The sequence below is a fragment of the Glandiceps talaboti genome, chromosome 13 (assembly GCF_964340395.1).
Source record: "Glandiceps talaboti chromosome 13, keGlaTala1.1, whole genome shotgun sequence".
Lineage (NCBI taxonomy): Eukaryota > Metazoa > Hemichordata > Enteropneusta > Spengelidae > Glandiceps > Glandiceps talaboti.
The window spans coordinates 5,957,561-5,975,113 of record NC_135561.1 but is presented as its reverse complement, the minus strand read 5'-3'; the positions used below and the strand labels follow the sequence as shown (position 1 = coordinate 5,975,113).

At 36.9% G+C, this 17,553-nt stretch overlaps 1 protein-coding gene across 1 annotated transcript; it reads right to left on the bottom strand.

Moving 5' to 3' along the window:
- Nucleotides 1-1,491: 1,491 nt before the first annotated feature.
- LOC144445139 (YTH domain-containing family protein 3-like) lies at nucleotides 1,492-13,596 on the bottom strand. Its single transcript, XM_078134702.1, has 5 exons — nucleotides 13,377-13,596; nucleotides 13,218-13,242; nucleotides 12,964-13,046; nucleotides 4,746-6,288; nucleotides 1,492-2,927 (listed from the first exon to the last, which is right to left on the bottom strand). The coding sequence occupies exons 1-5, from the start codon at nucleotides 13,395-13,397 to the stop codon at nucleotides 2,911-2,913; spliced, it is 1,689 nt and encodes a 562-aa protein (XP_077990828.1). The 5' UTR covers nucleotides 13,398-13,596; the 3' UTR covers nucleotides 1,492-2,910.
- Nucleotides 13,597-17,553: the final 3,957 nt, after the last annotated feature.

Genomic DNA, 17,553 nt, shown 5'->3' with positions numbered 1-17,553 from the left:
GAAGTATTCGTGGAATAATCAAAAAGTGCCTCAAAACTTTGAGACTCTAAAGACCATCATAAGAGATGTTTGTTCACCATAATCGAGTCCTGCTTGGTTGGCATCACGGAAATAACATATTTCTAGTAAAGGACACATCATCAACGATCAAAGGGATAGTACTTCAAAATCATGATTGTACCATGGTAGTACATTGAAGGTAGGTTGACATTTGAAAACTCATTGGAACACGCCCTTTGCTGTATAGAGCTGAATTATCCATAAGTGCAAGTTATTTACTATACAGTTAGTAGCAGTTTTAAGGTCTGAACACAGTGGGAGTTTACAGAGAATTGCTTATACAACGCGGCAATCGCCGGACATTTGAGACAGAGCAGAGACTCCACGAGTAATTATGAACGCACTAAACACAGATTAGGATTGGCGATAACATTGCAACATCTACTTTAGGTGTACCCATAATATAAAAAATTAATTCATTTGAAACGTTTGCCTATAAATTACAATTGCATAATGTGTGGTACTTTCTCACAAAGCCCACGGTTTACACAAAACACGGAGAGGTTTCGTCTTAGAACTAAACATTACAACTTCGTTTCTGTCCGCCATAGTTCGAAAAACACACACGAAACTTTTAGTATAGCAATACGCCAGTGATAAGGCTACTAATAACTCAGTATTGGTATACCGTATACGTGTCATTGGGCTAACAATAAAGTAGTTCCAAAATCATCACAATATGGCAAGTTTAGCTATTAACACAAAACCAATTTGGGTAGTATGTATGTAGGTAGACAGGTTGAAACGTCAAACACGTACGTATGTTTATTTTGGTTGATTCAACCAATACTTGGTCTAGTACAGCTAGTCATAAATGATGCAATGTCCAAGTCAAAGGTCAGCGTCTTAAAAGGCGGCTCATATTTGATGATATTGGTGAAGGCGGGCACTTGAATGGAGTCACTACATATTATACTTCCAATGTTATGATGCACATTGTGAAATTTAACAACAAATATGGCTGTCATTCAGCCATATTTGATTCAGCCATAAACAAAGTGATGTGCATGTCTCACATAGGATGTTGTTACCTTTATGCCAGGTTTGGTTGAAATCAGCTGGTGCATGCAAGAGATACGAGGGTGCACGCACACGCGCACACACACACACAGACACACACACAGATGGACGGAATCAAATCCAAGTACAGGTCCCTTCTGGGGACCAACAAGAGGCTGTTCTCAATTAAACTCCCACTGCATACACATTGGAAATGCTCCTGATAAAATGATTGGCAATATGGTAGTAGATAATTGTAAATGGCTGTGTAAACACACAACTGAGACACAGGGGGGGGGGGGGGGGGGGGTATCTGACCTTCAAACCATTTACACACCATATCGTAGAAAATACATTTTTTAATAGGTGTACTTACCTGGTCATACAATTAACTATTAAGTTATGCACACTGAATACACACAAACCTGCTGTTAAATTTGAGTTTATTTCAACTAAATAGAGTATATCTTGCGCTGGAACCTGACAGGGCAGGGACAGAAATTAACAGACAGATGGGGGGGTCGGGGGTCATAGTGTCATCATGACAAAGTGACTGAATAACTATGGTCACGAGGGAGATTGCGATTGGAACAATAAAAAGACAATGCACACTTCCAAAAAGTGCATGCTGATTAACCGCCAATGTCTGGTTTTCTCATTTGTCCATTGTATTTTTGAAAAGCAGTGTTTGTCCCCACTAGGAGCTATTTTGTTCCCCTTTATAAATTCCAGAGGGTCAAATCACACTTCAAAGCAACTATGTTAAAAACTTTCACGAGGGAAAAATCAAACCAAGTCTTTTGTTGAATGAAGCGTTTCGCAGGTATCAACTTGTACGTTTATGTAAATGTATTGTATCAACTACGTTCACAGCTCAGTTATTGTTTTGTTTTGTGTTTTGACAGTTTGAATACCTCACTGTGTTCACCAGTTCTGTTTGTACTTAGCACTATCAAACGGTGATTTACGGGAGGAAATCCATACTTGTTCTTGGAATACAATGTCTTTCCATTCATACTTCAGGGGCTTCCCCTTGATTGAAGGGAATGCTTTGCATGATGTGCAATGGTTTATTCAGTTCTGTAGTCATGTCAAGGTGGTTCTGTCAAAGTCCCAACACTGGGGACTTTGAATCCAAAGTTAGACTAATACAAATCTAACCTCAATGAGTCAGTATTTTATTACTCAATTCCACATGGCCTTGCCAAAAAAAAATCCCAAGTTTTTTTTCAGATCTAGTCATGTCTCGACAACGCCATTGGAAATGAGTCAGTTCTTTATTATTTTTTCTCAGTTTTAGGTTTGTTTGTTTTTTTGTTATCATTGTAAAGTCACACTGATCCAGGCGTTCCGGAATGGTTGATACCGTATGAAGCTGCTCCACACTTCCACAAACTATTGATAAAACTCCACATTTCTGTAGTCAAGTTTTTGATTTCCCAAGAGATTGTTGTTCACTGCTATCGGGATAGACAGGATAATAATGATGATGATGATAACCACAGGTGCACACTATATGAGATTCCTGCATAGGCTATGCAAGCCAGCAAAGTACACTAAAATACACAGAATTTTAACGAAGTCTTTTCTTGTTCAATCAAGTTTTAGTTTTCAATGTCAACGCAGTCACTCTTGTCCTAATCAGATCTGTTCAGGGTCCTATCACAGTTTTAAAAGGAAAAGTCCAGTAAATCAGTGCTACAATTTATTAAGATTATTTTTTCAGCATTTCCTCCAAATAGGCACAATTATTTTTAACTAAGTTTCCTTTCTTTCTTTCTTTCTTTCCTCCTCTTGTTTAATGTTTAATCCATGCAATCCTTCCAATTTTTACTCCTTTTTGTTCTGGCTTTATTTGGGGTCCTTGCCTGTAAAACATAAAACAACTTCATCAAAACATGATATCGCCATACACAACACAATTTACAAAGTCACTGCTGTAAAGAGCAGCAGTATGTAGGTACAAGCTATCCAAGTTCCGAAGGTGATTTAGTGGTACTCACCCCAATCCCAAAAGTATGGTGCAAGATATGGAAAGCTATGCAAACCCTAGCAAAACACCACGAGTGTTTTTAGCAACAAGGGAATGTGGACACCTTTCTCTCTCCCACCCTCTTAGTCATAAACACGGGTATACAAACTCATAAGTAGACAAATTCATTCGTAATTTCTAACCGACACGCCAGGAAACTTTTCACTCAGAATTCTAGTTACTAGAGCCCAAGATTTAGCCTGGTGTGCAGAGGACATATTCACTTGAAGACGTGACTCATTTATGCTAAATCAGAAAATCAAATTTGTCAATTTTTCAGAGGAAGTATGTAAGCTAATTGGGTATAAAACAGTCAAACTGATTAGGCTAGGTTCTCATTAATGAAAACATTAACTTGACATTAAATTAAAACAGATTTGTTTCCCCTAAAATCTGGCATGGGGGGGGGGGGGGGGTGAGACTAGTGTTCCCACCTCTAAAACAATTACAGCACAAGAAGTTAGCATGGTACATTGAAGATAAGCAATTAATCCCAAACCAATCCCCACTCCGCCTCCCAGTCTGTTAGTGCAGCAATTTCCCAAGAAATGCACACTTCATCTCCCGTTATACAAGACTGCATCTGAATGTAAACATGACCTTATGGAGTAGTACTAAAGATTGCACACGGATTCAGTAATCAATATATACAAGGTCACAGTGTCTTGGAATACTGCCCAAACTATGTACTTACTAATCAAACTATGACCCCTTTACATGGACTCTCACTTCACTCTCTTAGCAAGGAAAGATATTAAATCCAAGTGTCAACTATTTCACATTTAAGAGCTCTTCCCCATTTTAGTTTCAATTTGCTTTTAACAATCATATCAAAATTGACAGAACATTTTCTCACATTCCTGCAGCATTTGTGGTTATCTTTTCATGGACTATATCTTGATATGGACAAAACAAACCACTTCAACACTTTGTAAATATCAATCAAATTTTTCACAAATACCAGAGTGTTAGGAGGATAAACTAAATGTAAAATTTATAAAACTGGAATAGTAAATGCGAGGTAAATAATTGACAATGACATTTTTCATGCCTGGAAATAATCATAAAGTTCACATACGACCTACAATAATTCTGTACATGTAATTGCAACAAGGACGATACAGACCATTCAACAAATACATGTACATCTACTTTCAATCTTATTCAAAAGATTCCAAGATGTCTGCTGTCCAACCCTTTTGTTTACAAAGCTTTTGCTAAAAAGGAGAATTATACATACCGTACCACACACACACAGTTGGCATAACTGGAACTTCTGACAAACATTCAAACTTCCTTACTTTTACCATTCACACGCAACAAATTTTCAACTTCAATTTTTAGTTTCCTATATATATAAAATGTCTGAAAACTGTAAATACCAACTTAGGAATACTTGCTTTTCAAGAAACCTCACTTGCATTTTGCCATGTTGTACTAAAATGTATTTTCTGCATCTATGGTAAACAAATTCGTAATTAGAAGAGATGGTGTTTGAACATGAAAATGACAAGTTATCACATTCTCACTAAATCATATACAATTTCTGGTTTAACCTATTAGTACAATTAAGGTAGAGGACACATTTATATAGGAATAAAATGTTAACATATCAAATCATCTTCTGTTTTTGGGGAATAAAAATCATCCTTACGAGTATTATCCTCCTCCTGACGCTTCTCATAGTGACCGAAGTCATCAAAGATGGATGTTGTATGGCGATAGTTATGCATGATCTTCAACACTTGTTTGCCCTTTTCGATTGGAACTTCCTGGGTGTCACGTGAATTAGTCACAGGTTTATTTTCATTGTTTTCCAAGCGGATGTGTCGTAGCTGACTGTTGGGTACGTCCTTCACATAAATCCATTTGACTTCAAATCTTCCTTTCCACTTGTCCTGTGCCCACACACCAGTTGTCACATTGTAGTCCACCTCAGACATCATCTGAGCCATACCACAGAAATGACCGCTGCCATTGACGCTATAATACAAGTACACCGGTCCTTTGCCCTGGCGCTCACGGAATGCGGCATCAAGACGTTTGTTGCCATGTTCTGTACTACACCAGATACTATACTTAATGGATCGATGGATGTCGTCCTCAGAGTAGCTCTTGATGATAAAGAACCGAGCTCCTTTTGCGTTCAAACTGAAGTTTGATGGATTATACTCATTTGCTGATCGCAGTTTCTCAAGAACAGGATGATTATTAACTGCAGCTGCATTGTTAGCTGCAGGAGCCGAGATAGGAGCAAGTCCTGCATTGCCTGAAGTAGGCGGGTTGTTAAAGTTCGCATCACCCCCTCGACTGCGTTGTTGAGTCCATCGTTGTTGCTGTGCCTGAGGATGTTGCTGGGGTGCTGGAGGTGCCTGCTGAGGTGCGACAGCAGATTTAGGAGCACTCTTAGCTCCACCATTCCAAGTTCCGATATCCATGGTATGTTTCATCGGAGGCAACTGTGCCGGAACCGGAGCATGAGTAGCACTTTTTGGTTTTAACTTTGGTTGAGGTTTTGCTGGCTTACTTGCAATGGAAGCCCACGACACAGGCTTACTTGCAGTGCTTGTTGGTGCTGGTGCCGAACTAACAACAGGTGAAGTAGTTGTTACAGTTTGAGAGGTCTGCGGCTGAGATTTTACTGCATCCGAATCAACAGTGCTTTCTCCTGCAGACCCAGTACTTCCAGAACTGCTGCTTTGCTTAGGATCAGATCCTAAATTCAGTCCCGAAATTCCCTGCTCAACAGTCTTCATTCCAGATGTTTTCCCATCACCCCCCTCCATACCGTTCATATCCTGGTATCGCTGGCCTGTTCCCATGGTTGTTCCTGAATAGCGAGCATAATCATAGGAATAGGAGCTTTGTCCCTGTCCAGCATTCCGTTGATTTCCTTGTCCCTGGGGCTGGGTACTATTACCCCATGCTGAAAAGTCCGCATTTCCAGGAAAGAAATTAAATCCTGACTGGTTCAAATACGGAGGGGTAGTCCCAGGTTGACTATAAAAGTTATCCTGCAAGTAATTTCCACTGTCTCCAGGTCCATAACCGCCATAGAAATTGAAGTTATCTCCTGTTGACCAGGTGCTTTCGCCACCAGTGTTCAAATAAGGAAATGGCATCGAGGAGGAATAATAACTGGGCATGTAACCTGATGGGTCAGATGGAGGTGGCATGTTGGGTCCAGAATTATAGCCCTGTTGACATCAGCGAGGTGAGCATGTGGATAGAAAGAAAAAAATATGTAAGTATTGCTATAATTATGCATGAACAATCTCTGTACTCAAATCACACATTCAACGAGATCTACTAACTTCAATAGCTCAAATTTATTTAGTATAACGTTGTAACATTCAGTAATTTGGGTCATCAAGTATTGATGAGGGGAGAGGGTTCACAAAGTAGGGAGTTGGTGTCAGGTAGTATATTTTAAAATTTTAATTTCAAGAATCTGTAGCATGCTAGCGATGTACATTTAAAATACAACTGCACTAATACAAGGCCGGCAACCAGCATTATTAACTTTAACAGAATTTTTACATTCAAAATGTAAAACCAGTTGTGAATGCAGTTAGTTATCGACACTTGCATCAAAGTTTGTAATGAGATGACTGATACGAAACTGGAATACAAGTACTACACTTTCCTAGTTCAGGAGAAGGAAAATAAGTAATAATTTGTCACGGTGGCCTCCAAGAAAGCAATATAATGCTAGTTCCCACACACTAACTATTTCAAGGTTCATTGCATCCTGCAAGATTTCTTTTGATCTCAATGATGGCTTCCCATGCATGTCACATCATTACATATCAGGTAATGTGCCAGTCAATGTTAATGGAAAATACAGAAGATTACATAAATATGCACCCCACTGTATTGCTGCTGTTGTTGAGGGGTAGTAAACTAGCTATTTTATAGACATTGTTTTGGACTCTGCAATTATGGATCCTTTTCACTTCTATGAGCCTGTCCACACTAACATCTGTAAAACCACTCATGGTAAACACAAGTTGGATAAAAATCCATTTACTTGTCCAGCCTTTAGTGTTGGATTTGCGAGTCGTATTACATTCTGCCCCCCCCCCCCCCCATGTGTGGGCAGACCATAGACCATCAGTGTTTTCCCTTGAATGTGTTCAGAAAAGGAATCTTATCAGTTTCACCTTCTATCCTTCTACCTTAAAAAGTTTCATCTCGTGGATGTTGTAAATGATATCACTTTTGCAAAAATTTGAATGGTTTGGAGAATAATCTTCATTTTATTAAATGCCTGCAATTTGCCTGCAACAAAGGCAGCAAATAAGTATCCACTTGGGAGCAATGAATGTACAAATCAGAGGTTAAAACTGTTTTGTTATTCCTAAACCTAAATTCCTAAACTCCTAATATTACAGAACACCCTAGGTTACTTTCAAATGTGCATGCATCATTGTGAGACTGTTGTTTTCTATTCTTCCCTTGCCAAGATTACTAAGTTAATGCTACCATATAACAGTAGAATGGTAAATGTAACCAAATGCTGGTGCATATATAGTACTACAGTCTCGTCATAATGTGAGTTCAACATGGCACACTCAGTATCTTCCACTTCCGTATTGTTGCCCATTCATCTCACAAAGACTTGTCATCACACAGGAAAGTGGCGAGAGTGATTCTCAGAATTCAGTCAATCCACACCCTATGGCCATTTTGTCATTGTATCAACTCCCATGTGACTTCCCTATTTGCAATCCTCACACCAGCTAGCTAATCCCCATTACCCACAGACTATTTTGACCTTTGACATATACGGGTGTGGCAGGTTAGCAAATCATTTACATACTGCTTATTCCTTATCTTTATCTGGCCTTGATCGGTTGATATTTTTGTACAGACTAATCAGATGAAGGCTTTCTAGTGTTGAAGGGCAAAATAACTCCTGGTTTCCACCCCATGGACTGCATTAGAGGGGCATCTTTAAAAAACTATCTATCTGTGTGGTCAAATGTTGATATGCCGAGATGAAATCTTTGTTCAATTGGCCTAGACTTGAAGAAATTCTATTTCTACTACTCCTAAGAACATATGGGGAGTGTCTGCATAGGAAGATGTGAAGAAAAACAGATACTCTGCAATTCCTGTTTATTTACAAGTTTCACTTCCTTTGTGTCATTGAAATATTTCATTCATTTTATACTGAGTCATGGTACTCATTAGAATAAACATTACAATAAATACTATAAACAAACAATGTGACCTGCTGAATTACACCTCATTTACACATTACACAACATGAATACACTCAAAATCTTACCATTGGTTTCTGTATATACATTCAAAGGCTTGCATCTAACTGTTATGTAAAACACTCTACAAAGTTATCGTACTTGAAAGTCAATAGGTACAGCAACCCTTGTCAGGAACACTAGTAGTAACAGCAATCTACTAAAACGTGTATATATATTTTGACATTGTTTTCAATAATTTCGTTTTGGTACTTGTTAAAATGTGGGGATAACGGGGTAGATTGTACCATAAATATTCAAAACATTTTCTGCAACATCTATGATTTTACCTACTAATAGCCCGAGACAAACAATGTTTTTTTATTTGAATTTGGTGCATAATTACAATGTAAGTGACCAGAAAGGTGGTGGGGCAAGGGAAGGAGATGTGGCTCCTGATCCCGTTATTGACATGATATTTAATTGGAACTGGGTTCCCCCAGTTATTTGCAAGTCATAACAAAATTGAAACAATCTCTTTCCAAATGACATTCATCTCACAAATCATATCCGATCAGAATTTAACCATGATGAAGATGCCTTATAAAGGGGAGATTCATATCCTGTTAATACTTATATAACTGAAATGATGCTAGTATCATATCCACCAATATCATCAACTTGTTTCTGATAATGACACAAAACAAACATTTCATATAGCTATCCGTGGGTCCAGATTCAAACAACCCCATGGGCATCAAAATGAAGAAAAACACTTCCTGAATGGCAAATCCTATGCTGGTTAACAAATAAGGCTTCAAAATAATGATCTCATTATTTTGTATTCTTTTTTCATGATCAAAACATCATGAGAAGATGACATTTCCATTCTTTGTACATTTCCATTCATAAATGGACTGGTTTTCTGTTTGATCTGCAGTTTTAGACACTTTATGTTAATTTAGCAATAGGCATAAATGGTACTTCCCTGTTTGTGGTATTTAAAGCTACCATAAAAATAACACATTCTCTGCGACATGCAAAACTATAGTGACTACAAGCAATGTGAATTTCTTTTCACAGCCCAATGACAGTATTGCGCAATCTTTGCTACTGACTATAAAGTGCTGACTGCTATAAAAATTTGAAATCCATATGTTACATATTCATATAAATTTATCTGAATGTTAAAACTGGCAGATAAAGATTTGACAACACAATAAGGGTTTTATCCACAGCTTTGTCTCTTCATAGCTATTCATTTGATTCACTCCACTTTTAGACCTACTCACTTTACTGCAATGTATCACACACTAGTTTAACTTTATGGATACAAGTTTTGTTGGCTTTATTTACATGGTTTATTTCAAATGAAGATCTATCACTAATTGAGAGGCTAATTTCTCAGTACCTGCAATAACATTTTACCTCATGCTAGAGGGTCAAAATAGAATAAAAAGGTCAACTTATTCTCATGCACTCCCAGAAAGCATGTGGAGCAAAAGTTATGGTGTCGACTAAGAAATCAAATGTGGGCAGTAATTTCATGTACCGAGAATTAGAACGAATAGTCAGCACTCCTATTTACAAAATGACAGCATAGCTATTACAGTATCCAAGTTTGTCATCAAACATGTCAACATTTACAACATTACCATGTGACATAGGGCATTACCGGGCATTGACAATTCCCTCGTGATATTCTACCTTATCAATTCACAATTCTACACCTCCATCCCATGTTTAGGGGCACATGACCTTCAGCCCTGCCTGGCTTATACAACTGCTATCATTTCCAGTTGTACAGTGAAGACCTTGCAAGACCTCCTTCTGAGTCAGTTCCTGTAAACTGATCACCACACATTAGGACAGTGCTGATGATGGCTATCAGACACTTACATTGTAAATATCACCCCATTTGGTGGCTCTGTCACCAGCTTGCAGCACTGACCCCTTACGAGGTCAACAAAACAGCCTTCCCTCCCCCAACAAAATGATTTATATCATATCAATCTGAGTGGAATGAAGCAGACAAAGCAATAACTCCAGAGATTAAGTTTTATGACAGTCCAATGTCCTTGGCTGCAAATTTGTAAGTTTACTGTATGGTATTTGTTAGAGTAGATTCAACCATTGCAAACATAACACTTGACACAAGAATTTACGATTACAAAATTATATAGTCAGAGGTTCAAACAGTACAGCAGGTTTTCAAACTAGAAGTATAAATTATTCTAGACTTCAGAATTTTCAAAAAGGTTTTTGTACCTTATCTCCCAATATTTTTCTTTTCCAATTTGACTTTTTTTAATGCTGTACTTGAAGAAACCAATTTTATTTAGATGACTACATGGGGGGAGGGCCTGGGGGATAACAGTTCACAAGTTTATATATTTTGTATGTTGATTTTGACTCTAGATGATGAGTTGTTTTGGTATTATTTCATGTCAAATAAAAATATATACTATTTTACATGTATGCACATACCCAATAATCTCACACTATGACAGTTCTTAATACAACTTCTTGCTATTGAATACCTATGATACAACTTAACAATCTGGTGCACAAGAAAATGAGCACATCTTACAGGAGTAACTCTTTTGTCAACATCAATGTGTATTTGGTATACCTAAATTGCAACTTTGCCCATAGCATTGGTGTATACATAAATTGCAACTCTTCTTGCCAGCATCAATGTGTATTTGGCGTACCTAAAATTGTAACTTTTCTTGCCAGCATTTGTATATACTTGGTATACCTAATTCGTAACTTTTCTTGCAAACATTAATGTTGCTCATACTCCATGTAGCTACAGTGGGCAAATGCAAATTAGATCACTTTGAAGGAATGCTTTTCATACAAGCGGATAGTATAGATTTTCTAGCGATCTTCTTCTGTCTCAACCTGGTTTAATCCATTTGTAGTGATGCTTCCTTTCAGGACACCTTTACAAGATCAATGTCTTTGTACAAAGTTGCCATGCCAACTAGGTGTGAAAGGACTGCTGAAGACAGCTTTCTTGAGGAGGTTGGACAATATGCAATGTTTACATCGCAATAAATTTACTGTAGAATAGTGGGTGCTCAGCTTAGTTAACAAAATATGATACTTGTTTTTTCCAAGAAAATGGCACGAATGAAGTGTAAACACAGGTAATATTTTTTTTTTAAATTTGGTCCAAATACATCTCAAAGTATTCTCCTGAAGAGGGTAAAATCAATGTATTTGAGACCATACATTTATCTTACTGCTAACTACACGATACTTCTATATATTTAAATGGGCATCACCACCTATTTTTACATCTGCAGATAGTAATATAGCCATACTATTACTTGCTCAAAAGTACTCCAAACTATACAGTATAACAGTAATAACAGTCTGATTAATATTTAACTCCACTTCAAACCCCTCAAAATGCTTCAACAGGGCTTTGCAATATAGAAGTTATGACTTGTTTGATTTACTGTGACCTTCCAAATAAAGTTAGCTAACAGAATAGTTCTAGAAATACTAATCGACAGTATAAAATACCTTCTGTAGGTTTTCCTACAGCCCAAACCCCCAGCTTACATGGCTACACTACAACATACCTGTGTGGAACAGAAATATTTAGACTTTGCGACATCTTGTCAATTCCCATTCATACCTTGTTAATCTTCAGAATACTTCAGGACCCACAATAAATCCTTTGTGTTGAAATGAGTACACTCAGGATATGCAACTGCCCTTCAAATTTAATCTACATATTCTGACCTTGTTACAACATGCTAGTATAAAGGCTAACAAACCTACCTAGTACCATTTTGATTACATGGTGACATGTTTATGTGATGACTAAATCAATATCTAGAAACATAATTGTGTTTTATATGTCAAATTCATTAGGTGTTAATCTCCCAATTAGTATACACTAAATTCAAATCATAGGTTTTTATTCTTTTGACATACCTCCAAGTTTTGTAGCTGAAAAAAGAATAACCGTCTTTCGTTTTTATGAATGCTCACTCATTTCAATTCAATAAATATGTAAACAATGGCGTTTCTTTTCAAAAAAAAAAAAAAGTTTCAATCAAATGCCAGCTGCTAGGTGGGAAGTTTAAGAATTAGAAACCCGGTGAAGCATGAGACAAACTATTAATGAAACTGCTTAGACAAAATGTGCCTGGTTTATATGAACATTGTGGTTGTCTAATAAAACAGGCACACTTTATACTACACTAGCTTGAAATTTGATGCAGCAAATCCTATCTGCCCCTCCAAAAATGTCCTTTTGTGCATAATATCAATTGTTATTCAAACTAAAGTTGAAACCAAGAACAATGATTCGCTTTCCCTCCTAACCTCACACTGTACTACTACTACAAGTAGACCCCGAAACTATTGTGTCACGTCATCACATTTATAGGGAAATGGCCATTATGGGTTTTCCATCAGACGAACAAACATGCCTAACGTCCTAACGCTAGGAAAGATATTCACTTTCGGTCAAAATAACATCACACTGTGTGAGCATTTACGAAAACGAGATACATTTAGAGCCAAAAGTGTGGCATTTAGCAAACTGTCAACGCCTAGCACTGTCGGTGTGCGTAACAATACTAACATATGTCTACTGCGAAGGTACTATAACGGTGAAATTCTCTCAACATTTCTCTTACGAACCTGATTAGTTTGGTTGTTCTGCAAATAGGCGTCGAAATCTTCATCGGTTACTGTCTCTTTCTGATTTAAGGGGCCATTTTGTACTGCAAAAGAGAAACAGGAAACGGTGATTGAGTTTGGTATGCATATACGTAACGCTCTGTGCGAGTCCAAGCGCAACCTCGGCACATGCTCATACGTCAAATTGCCGTGGTCGTTCCCCTCGCATTTCGCAACATAACATACGAACTATGTCGAAAATATGACACACTTACCGCGATTTGACTGCCCTTTAGGTCGCTGCTCAGTGAATATCGGTTGACAAGCATGAAAGAGAAAAAGAAAAACACGGAAAATTAGCAAATATTTTCATGAGAAAGACCTTGTTGGCAACGACAGAAGCCCTATTGAAAATACACCCAATGGTACTTTACCTGATCTACACTTGCAGACATCGCACGATTTGTCGATATTTAAGGAAATGTCCAATACAAAAATAGTCTAAAATCAAACTTAAAGAACCAAGAGAGTCCTTTGTAGTAAAACCTGTTGCTGAAAAGCTGTTTCGACGGTGGAAACTGGCGGTAAAATTCAAGAATTTTGCACTGCGTGACACTAGCAAACAATGGCGGCCGACATGTGCCTCGCTCCCGCTCCGGTCACGTGATTTCTGTGACGTCACATTACTATTTATGGGAGGCGCCTGATAAGGGCTGCAACCTTTGAACTGAGTCAGCTGCCGGGAAACCATATAGATGTATTCAATGTGTGCACAGATGCTAAAAGAACAAATGCCGGCGATTATTGAATGAGCGCGATAATACCATTTTGAAAAGTTAAAATTTTGATTGGTTCGACGAATTTTACTATGTATGATTTTTTTATTGCACAGCAGCAGCAATAACAACAAGAACATGCAGACGTTGTCGAGTACCTCACATGAGGAGAGAAAGGGAAACTTATCTCATAGCACCCCGGCGAGGGGATATTTAAAGTGTCAAGTGAAAATATGACATGGATGTAGCGAAAGTAATGTCTCAATGTATTGAATAATGTCATTCATTCATTCATTCATTCATTCATTCATTCATTCATTCATTCATTCATTCATTCATTCATTCATTCATTCATTCATTCATTCATCCATCCATCCATCCATTCACTCACTCACTCATCCATCCATTCATTCATTCATTCATTCATTCATTCATTCATTCATTCATTCATTCATTCATTCATTTCATTCATATATTATGTAGAAATATACTTTACATGAATCATCTCCCCTTATAATACATCCATGCATGGCTACATACCAACCAAAGCATATGAGATATGCAAGATGTCAACGTGTGCCAGTTATCAAATTGTTTTTAAAAAATTGAAACAATTTCCATAATGACAGCTTTCTATCCATTTAGATATTTATATCATAACAATGATGTGATTATGACAATTGTGAAGATTTCGGAATAATTCTTGTTGCATAGCAACATTGTCGATACTGCTATGTAATTACTCTGTTGTTTTTTTGCGTCAGTATTTGTTTGTTTGTTTGTCTGTCTGTCTGTCTATTTGTTTGCTTGTATGTATGTATGTATGTATGTATGTATGTATGTATGTATGTATGTATGTATGTATGTATGTGTGTATGTATATATGTTTGTTTGTTTGTTTGTTTGTTTGTTTGTTTGTTTGTTTGTTTTCGTAAACATAACTAATTAAGCCTGAGCGCCCTGTGATAAAACTAGACAATTAAGTTCATTCCTTCGTTAGTTATTTTGATTTAGTTCTAGTTCGTTGTTAGCTACCCAGTGTGTGAGCGAGTTAGTTAGTGAGTGAGTTGTTTGTTTGTTTGTTTGTTTGTTAGTTAGTTAGTTAGTTTGTTTGTTTGTTTGTTTGTTTGTTTGTTTGTATGTATGTAAGATAGTAAGGCCTAATAAAAAAAATGTGTGGTTCCGATTACGCTCAATTTTAGAATAGGTGGGGCAGGTAGATTTTTTATTTTATTTTATTTTTCATGAGTGAGTGTCTAGTTCAGGTTTCCATTGTTTTCAAAATAGTCTCTGTGTTATTTATTTCTTCCTATCAGATGTGCAGCCATTACAGATTGGAAGAACAGTTCTTTTTAAGTCAATGTCAGTTTCCGCATCCACTATGCCTCGTGAGGCTTCCCAATTTGTGCGATTTCATTATTTTTTTCTTGGCAGTGAAAATCTAGATGGGATCGGGTAACCGGAACCAACCAATTATTTTTTAGGCCCAAGATAAAATCAGTATTAAAGATTTATTGAGGAAAATGTTGCACTCTTACAGCTACATCAACCATGTGGGGTTGCCCTGCCCTGCCCTGGTTAACTATTTTTAGTTTTGTGATTGTAATTGTGATATTGTGCAATAACATGGCAACTTTTAATTTAGCATTTCGTCTGGCTTCAAAATGTCGGTGCAGACCATAATTATTTATACTACGGCTAGACCAACTTGGCCAATCAGAGGCCTTGATTTCGTTTGATTATAATGGAGTCATAACAAGGGGTGTGATCTATATTACATGAAAATAAAAAGATTCTAAAGATCCGTTTTAGCCAATCACGTCGTAGTATAAGTAAGATAGACAACTCGTTTGGTAGGGTTATGTGCCAAAATTGGCATATAACCCTCCCGAACTCGTTGACTAACTAGTACATAGATGGACTGAGGTCAAATTTTGGTCAAAAGTTTATAAGTTTCATCGCCGCATTGTTGACAAACGTCTTGGAATGACGTCACTCAGTTGTTGAATATGAAACACTGTTACATTATTTAGTGTCTGAAAAACTTCCTCCTTTTATGCATATATTCACCTACTTCCGATTTGTCAGCATTTTAATAATCAATGAAACATTTATACTTGAAACTTCTGATTCTCCTTTTTAGCCTTTTAAGTTGTTCATGATATTTCGCAATCTTAAAACTCAACTTTTTAGGCAATATTACCATGTGTGATTTTCGTGCAATGAAATCATTTTTGGGACGTGGTTTCATGCTGTCGCTGCCATTTTAGCCTTGTTTACTTTATTTGTAATGTTTTGTTTTACCTTTTAACCACGTTTTCAGTATTGTAAAGAGCACTGAGAGGCAGTGTAGTGCACTTTTTAAGAAATTAAATCATCATCATTATTATTATATGCCCCTCATTCTGTTTTAGCTATGTTTCATCCACTAATTAGGTGACAAATACATGGTAAAAGCCCATTTGGCTGGGAGGTTGTGTATTGTATTTTTTTGTAGATAAACGTGTCACACTTTACTTCGTGTCACTGTAATAAATTATCCTACCACTGCTAATCTATTATTGTATAGTTTAGTACATTTTAATAGTTTATTTGAAACTAGGAAATCACACAAGAGGACTTGACTATTTTCTATATAAACCAGCTGTAAAAGTCAAATGTCAAAATATTTACTTTTAGATTAGTATAACCGTGCCTAAGTTATGCGGTACTATACGATACGATACGATAGGATAGGATAGGATAGGATACGATAGGATACGATACGATACGATACGATACGATACGATACGATACGATACGATACGATATTTATTTATTTTTTATTTATTTATTTATTAAGCCGTGTACACAAGAAGTGACATTGGCAAGGAAATATACCAAGAGAAACACTGTGTTTACAATGTCTTGAAAATATTAAGTATATCACTGAGATATCTAGTTGTGACACTTGCTAGAGTATCATCTACAAATACGATACGATGCGATACGATACGATACGATACGATACGATACTATACGATACGATACGAAATCTTTTATTACCCGATCAAAAAGAGAAAAAATGACATCACAAACGTAAAGACGTAAGAAGCAAAACAATCAAGCGATACTAATCGTGTCTATCTACCATTCCCATCATTACATTCTAAATTCTTCAACTCCATCACTGTTACATTTTGAAGTGTTGCTCATGCAACGTAAGAATGTACGAACACTATAAAATCGACGGAAAAGAAGCTTAAGAAGTACACATTTAAGGAAAAAGGAGAGTAGTGACTCCAATTCACGATGGGGGCGTCCTTTCTCTCCACATGCGAAGAGCAGCTAAGAATATATTGTTAAAGTGTAAGATGTAGTCACTCTGCAGGGTCTATGAAATACCAATATCGATTTTATATTCAAATTAAATTAGATCAAACTTTATCAATGGAAGATGAATTGATCTTAAGAATTAGGTTTTTATTTTTTATTTTAATTGGTTAAACAACTCTAATATGTTTTTCTTAGTTAAAATAAAAACTAACTAAAACAAGTCCTTGTTTGTAACCCCCATAATGAAGGGGAAAAAATGTGTGAACGCTTTATTTTTTTTTTTACATACCTTTTAGCTGTTTGCAATTTATTGAGCTACAAATACATACTTGGTCAGGTGAGCAAGCGTGTCTAAACTAAAGTTACAGAAGCAGAGAGTGTATAGAAGGTACAAGTTAAACTTTCAGTTTGTAGATATCTAGCGCAGCTCCCCCATGTGTGGTTTAGAGAGTGCTAATTTTGAACAGAGAGGGCGGTATTTATTAGCTTTTCATCGATTTGAATGTGTAAAAATGGTTCA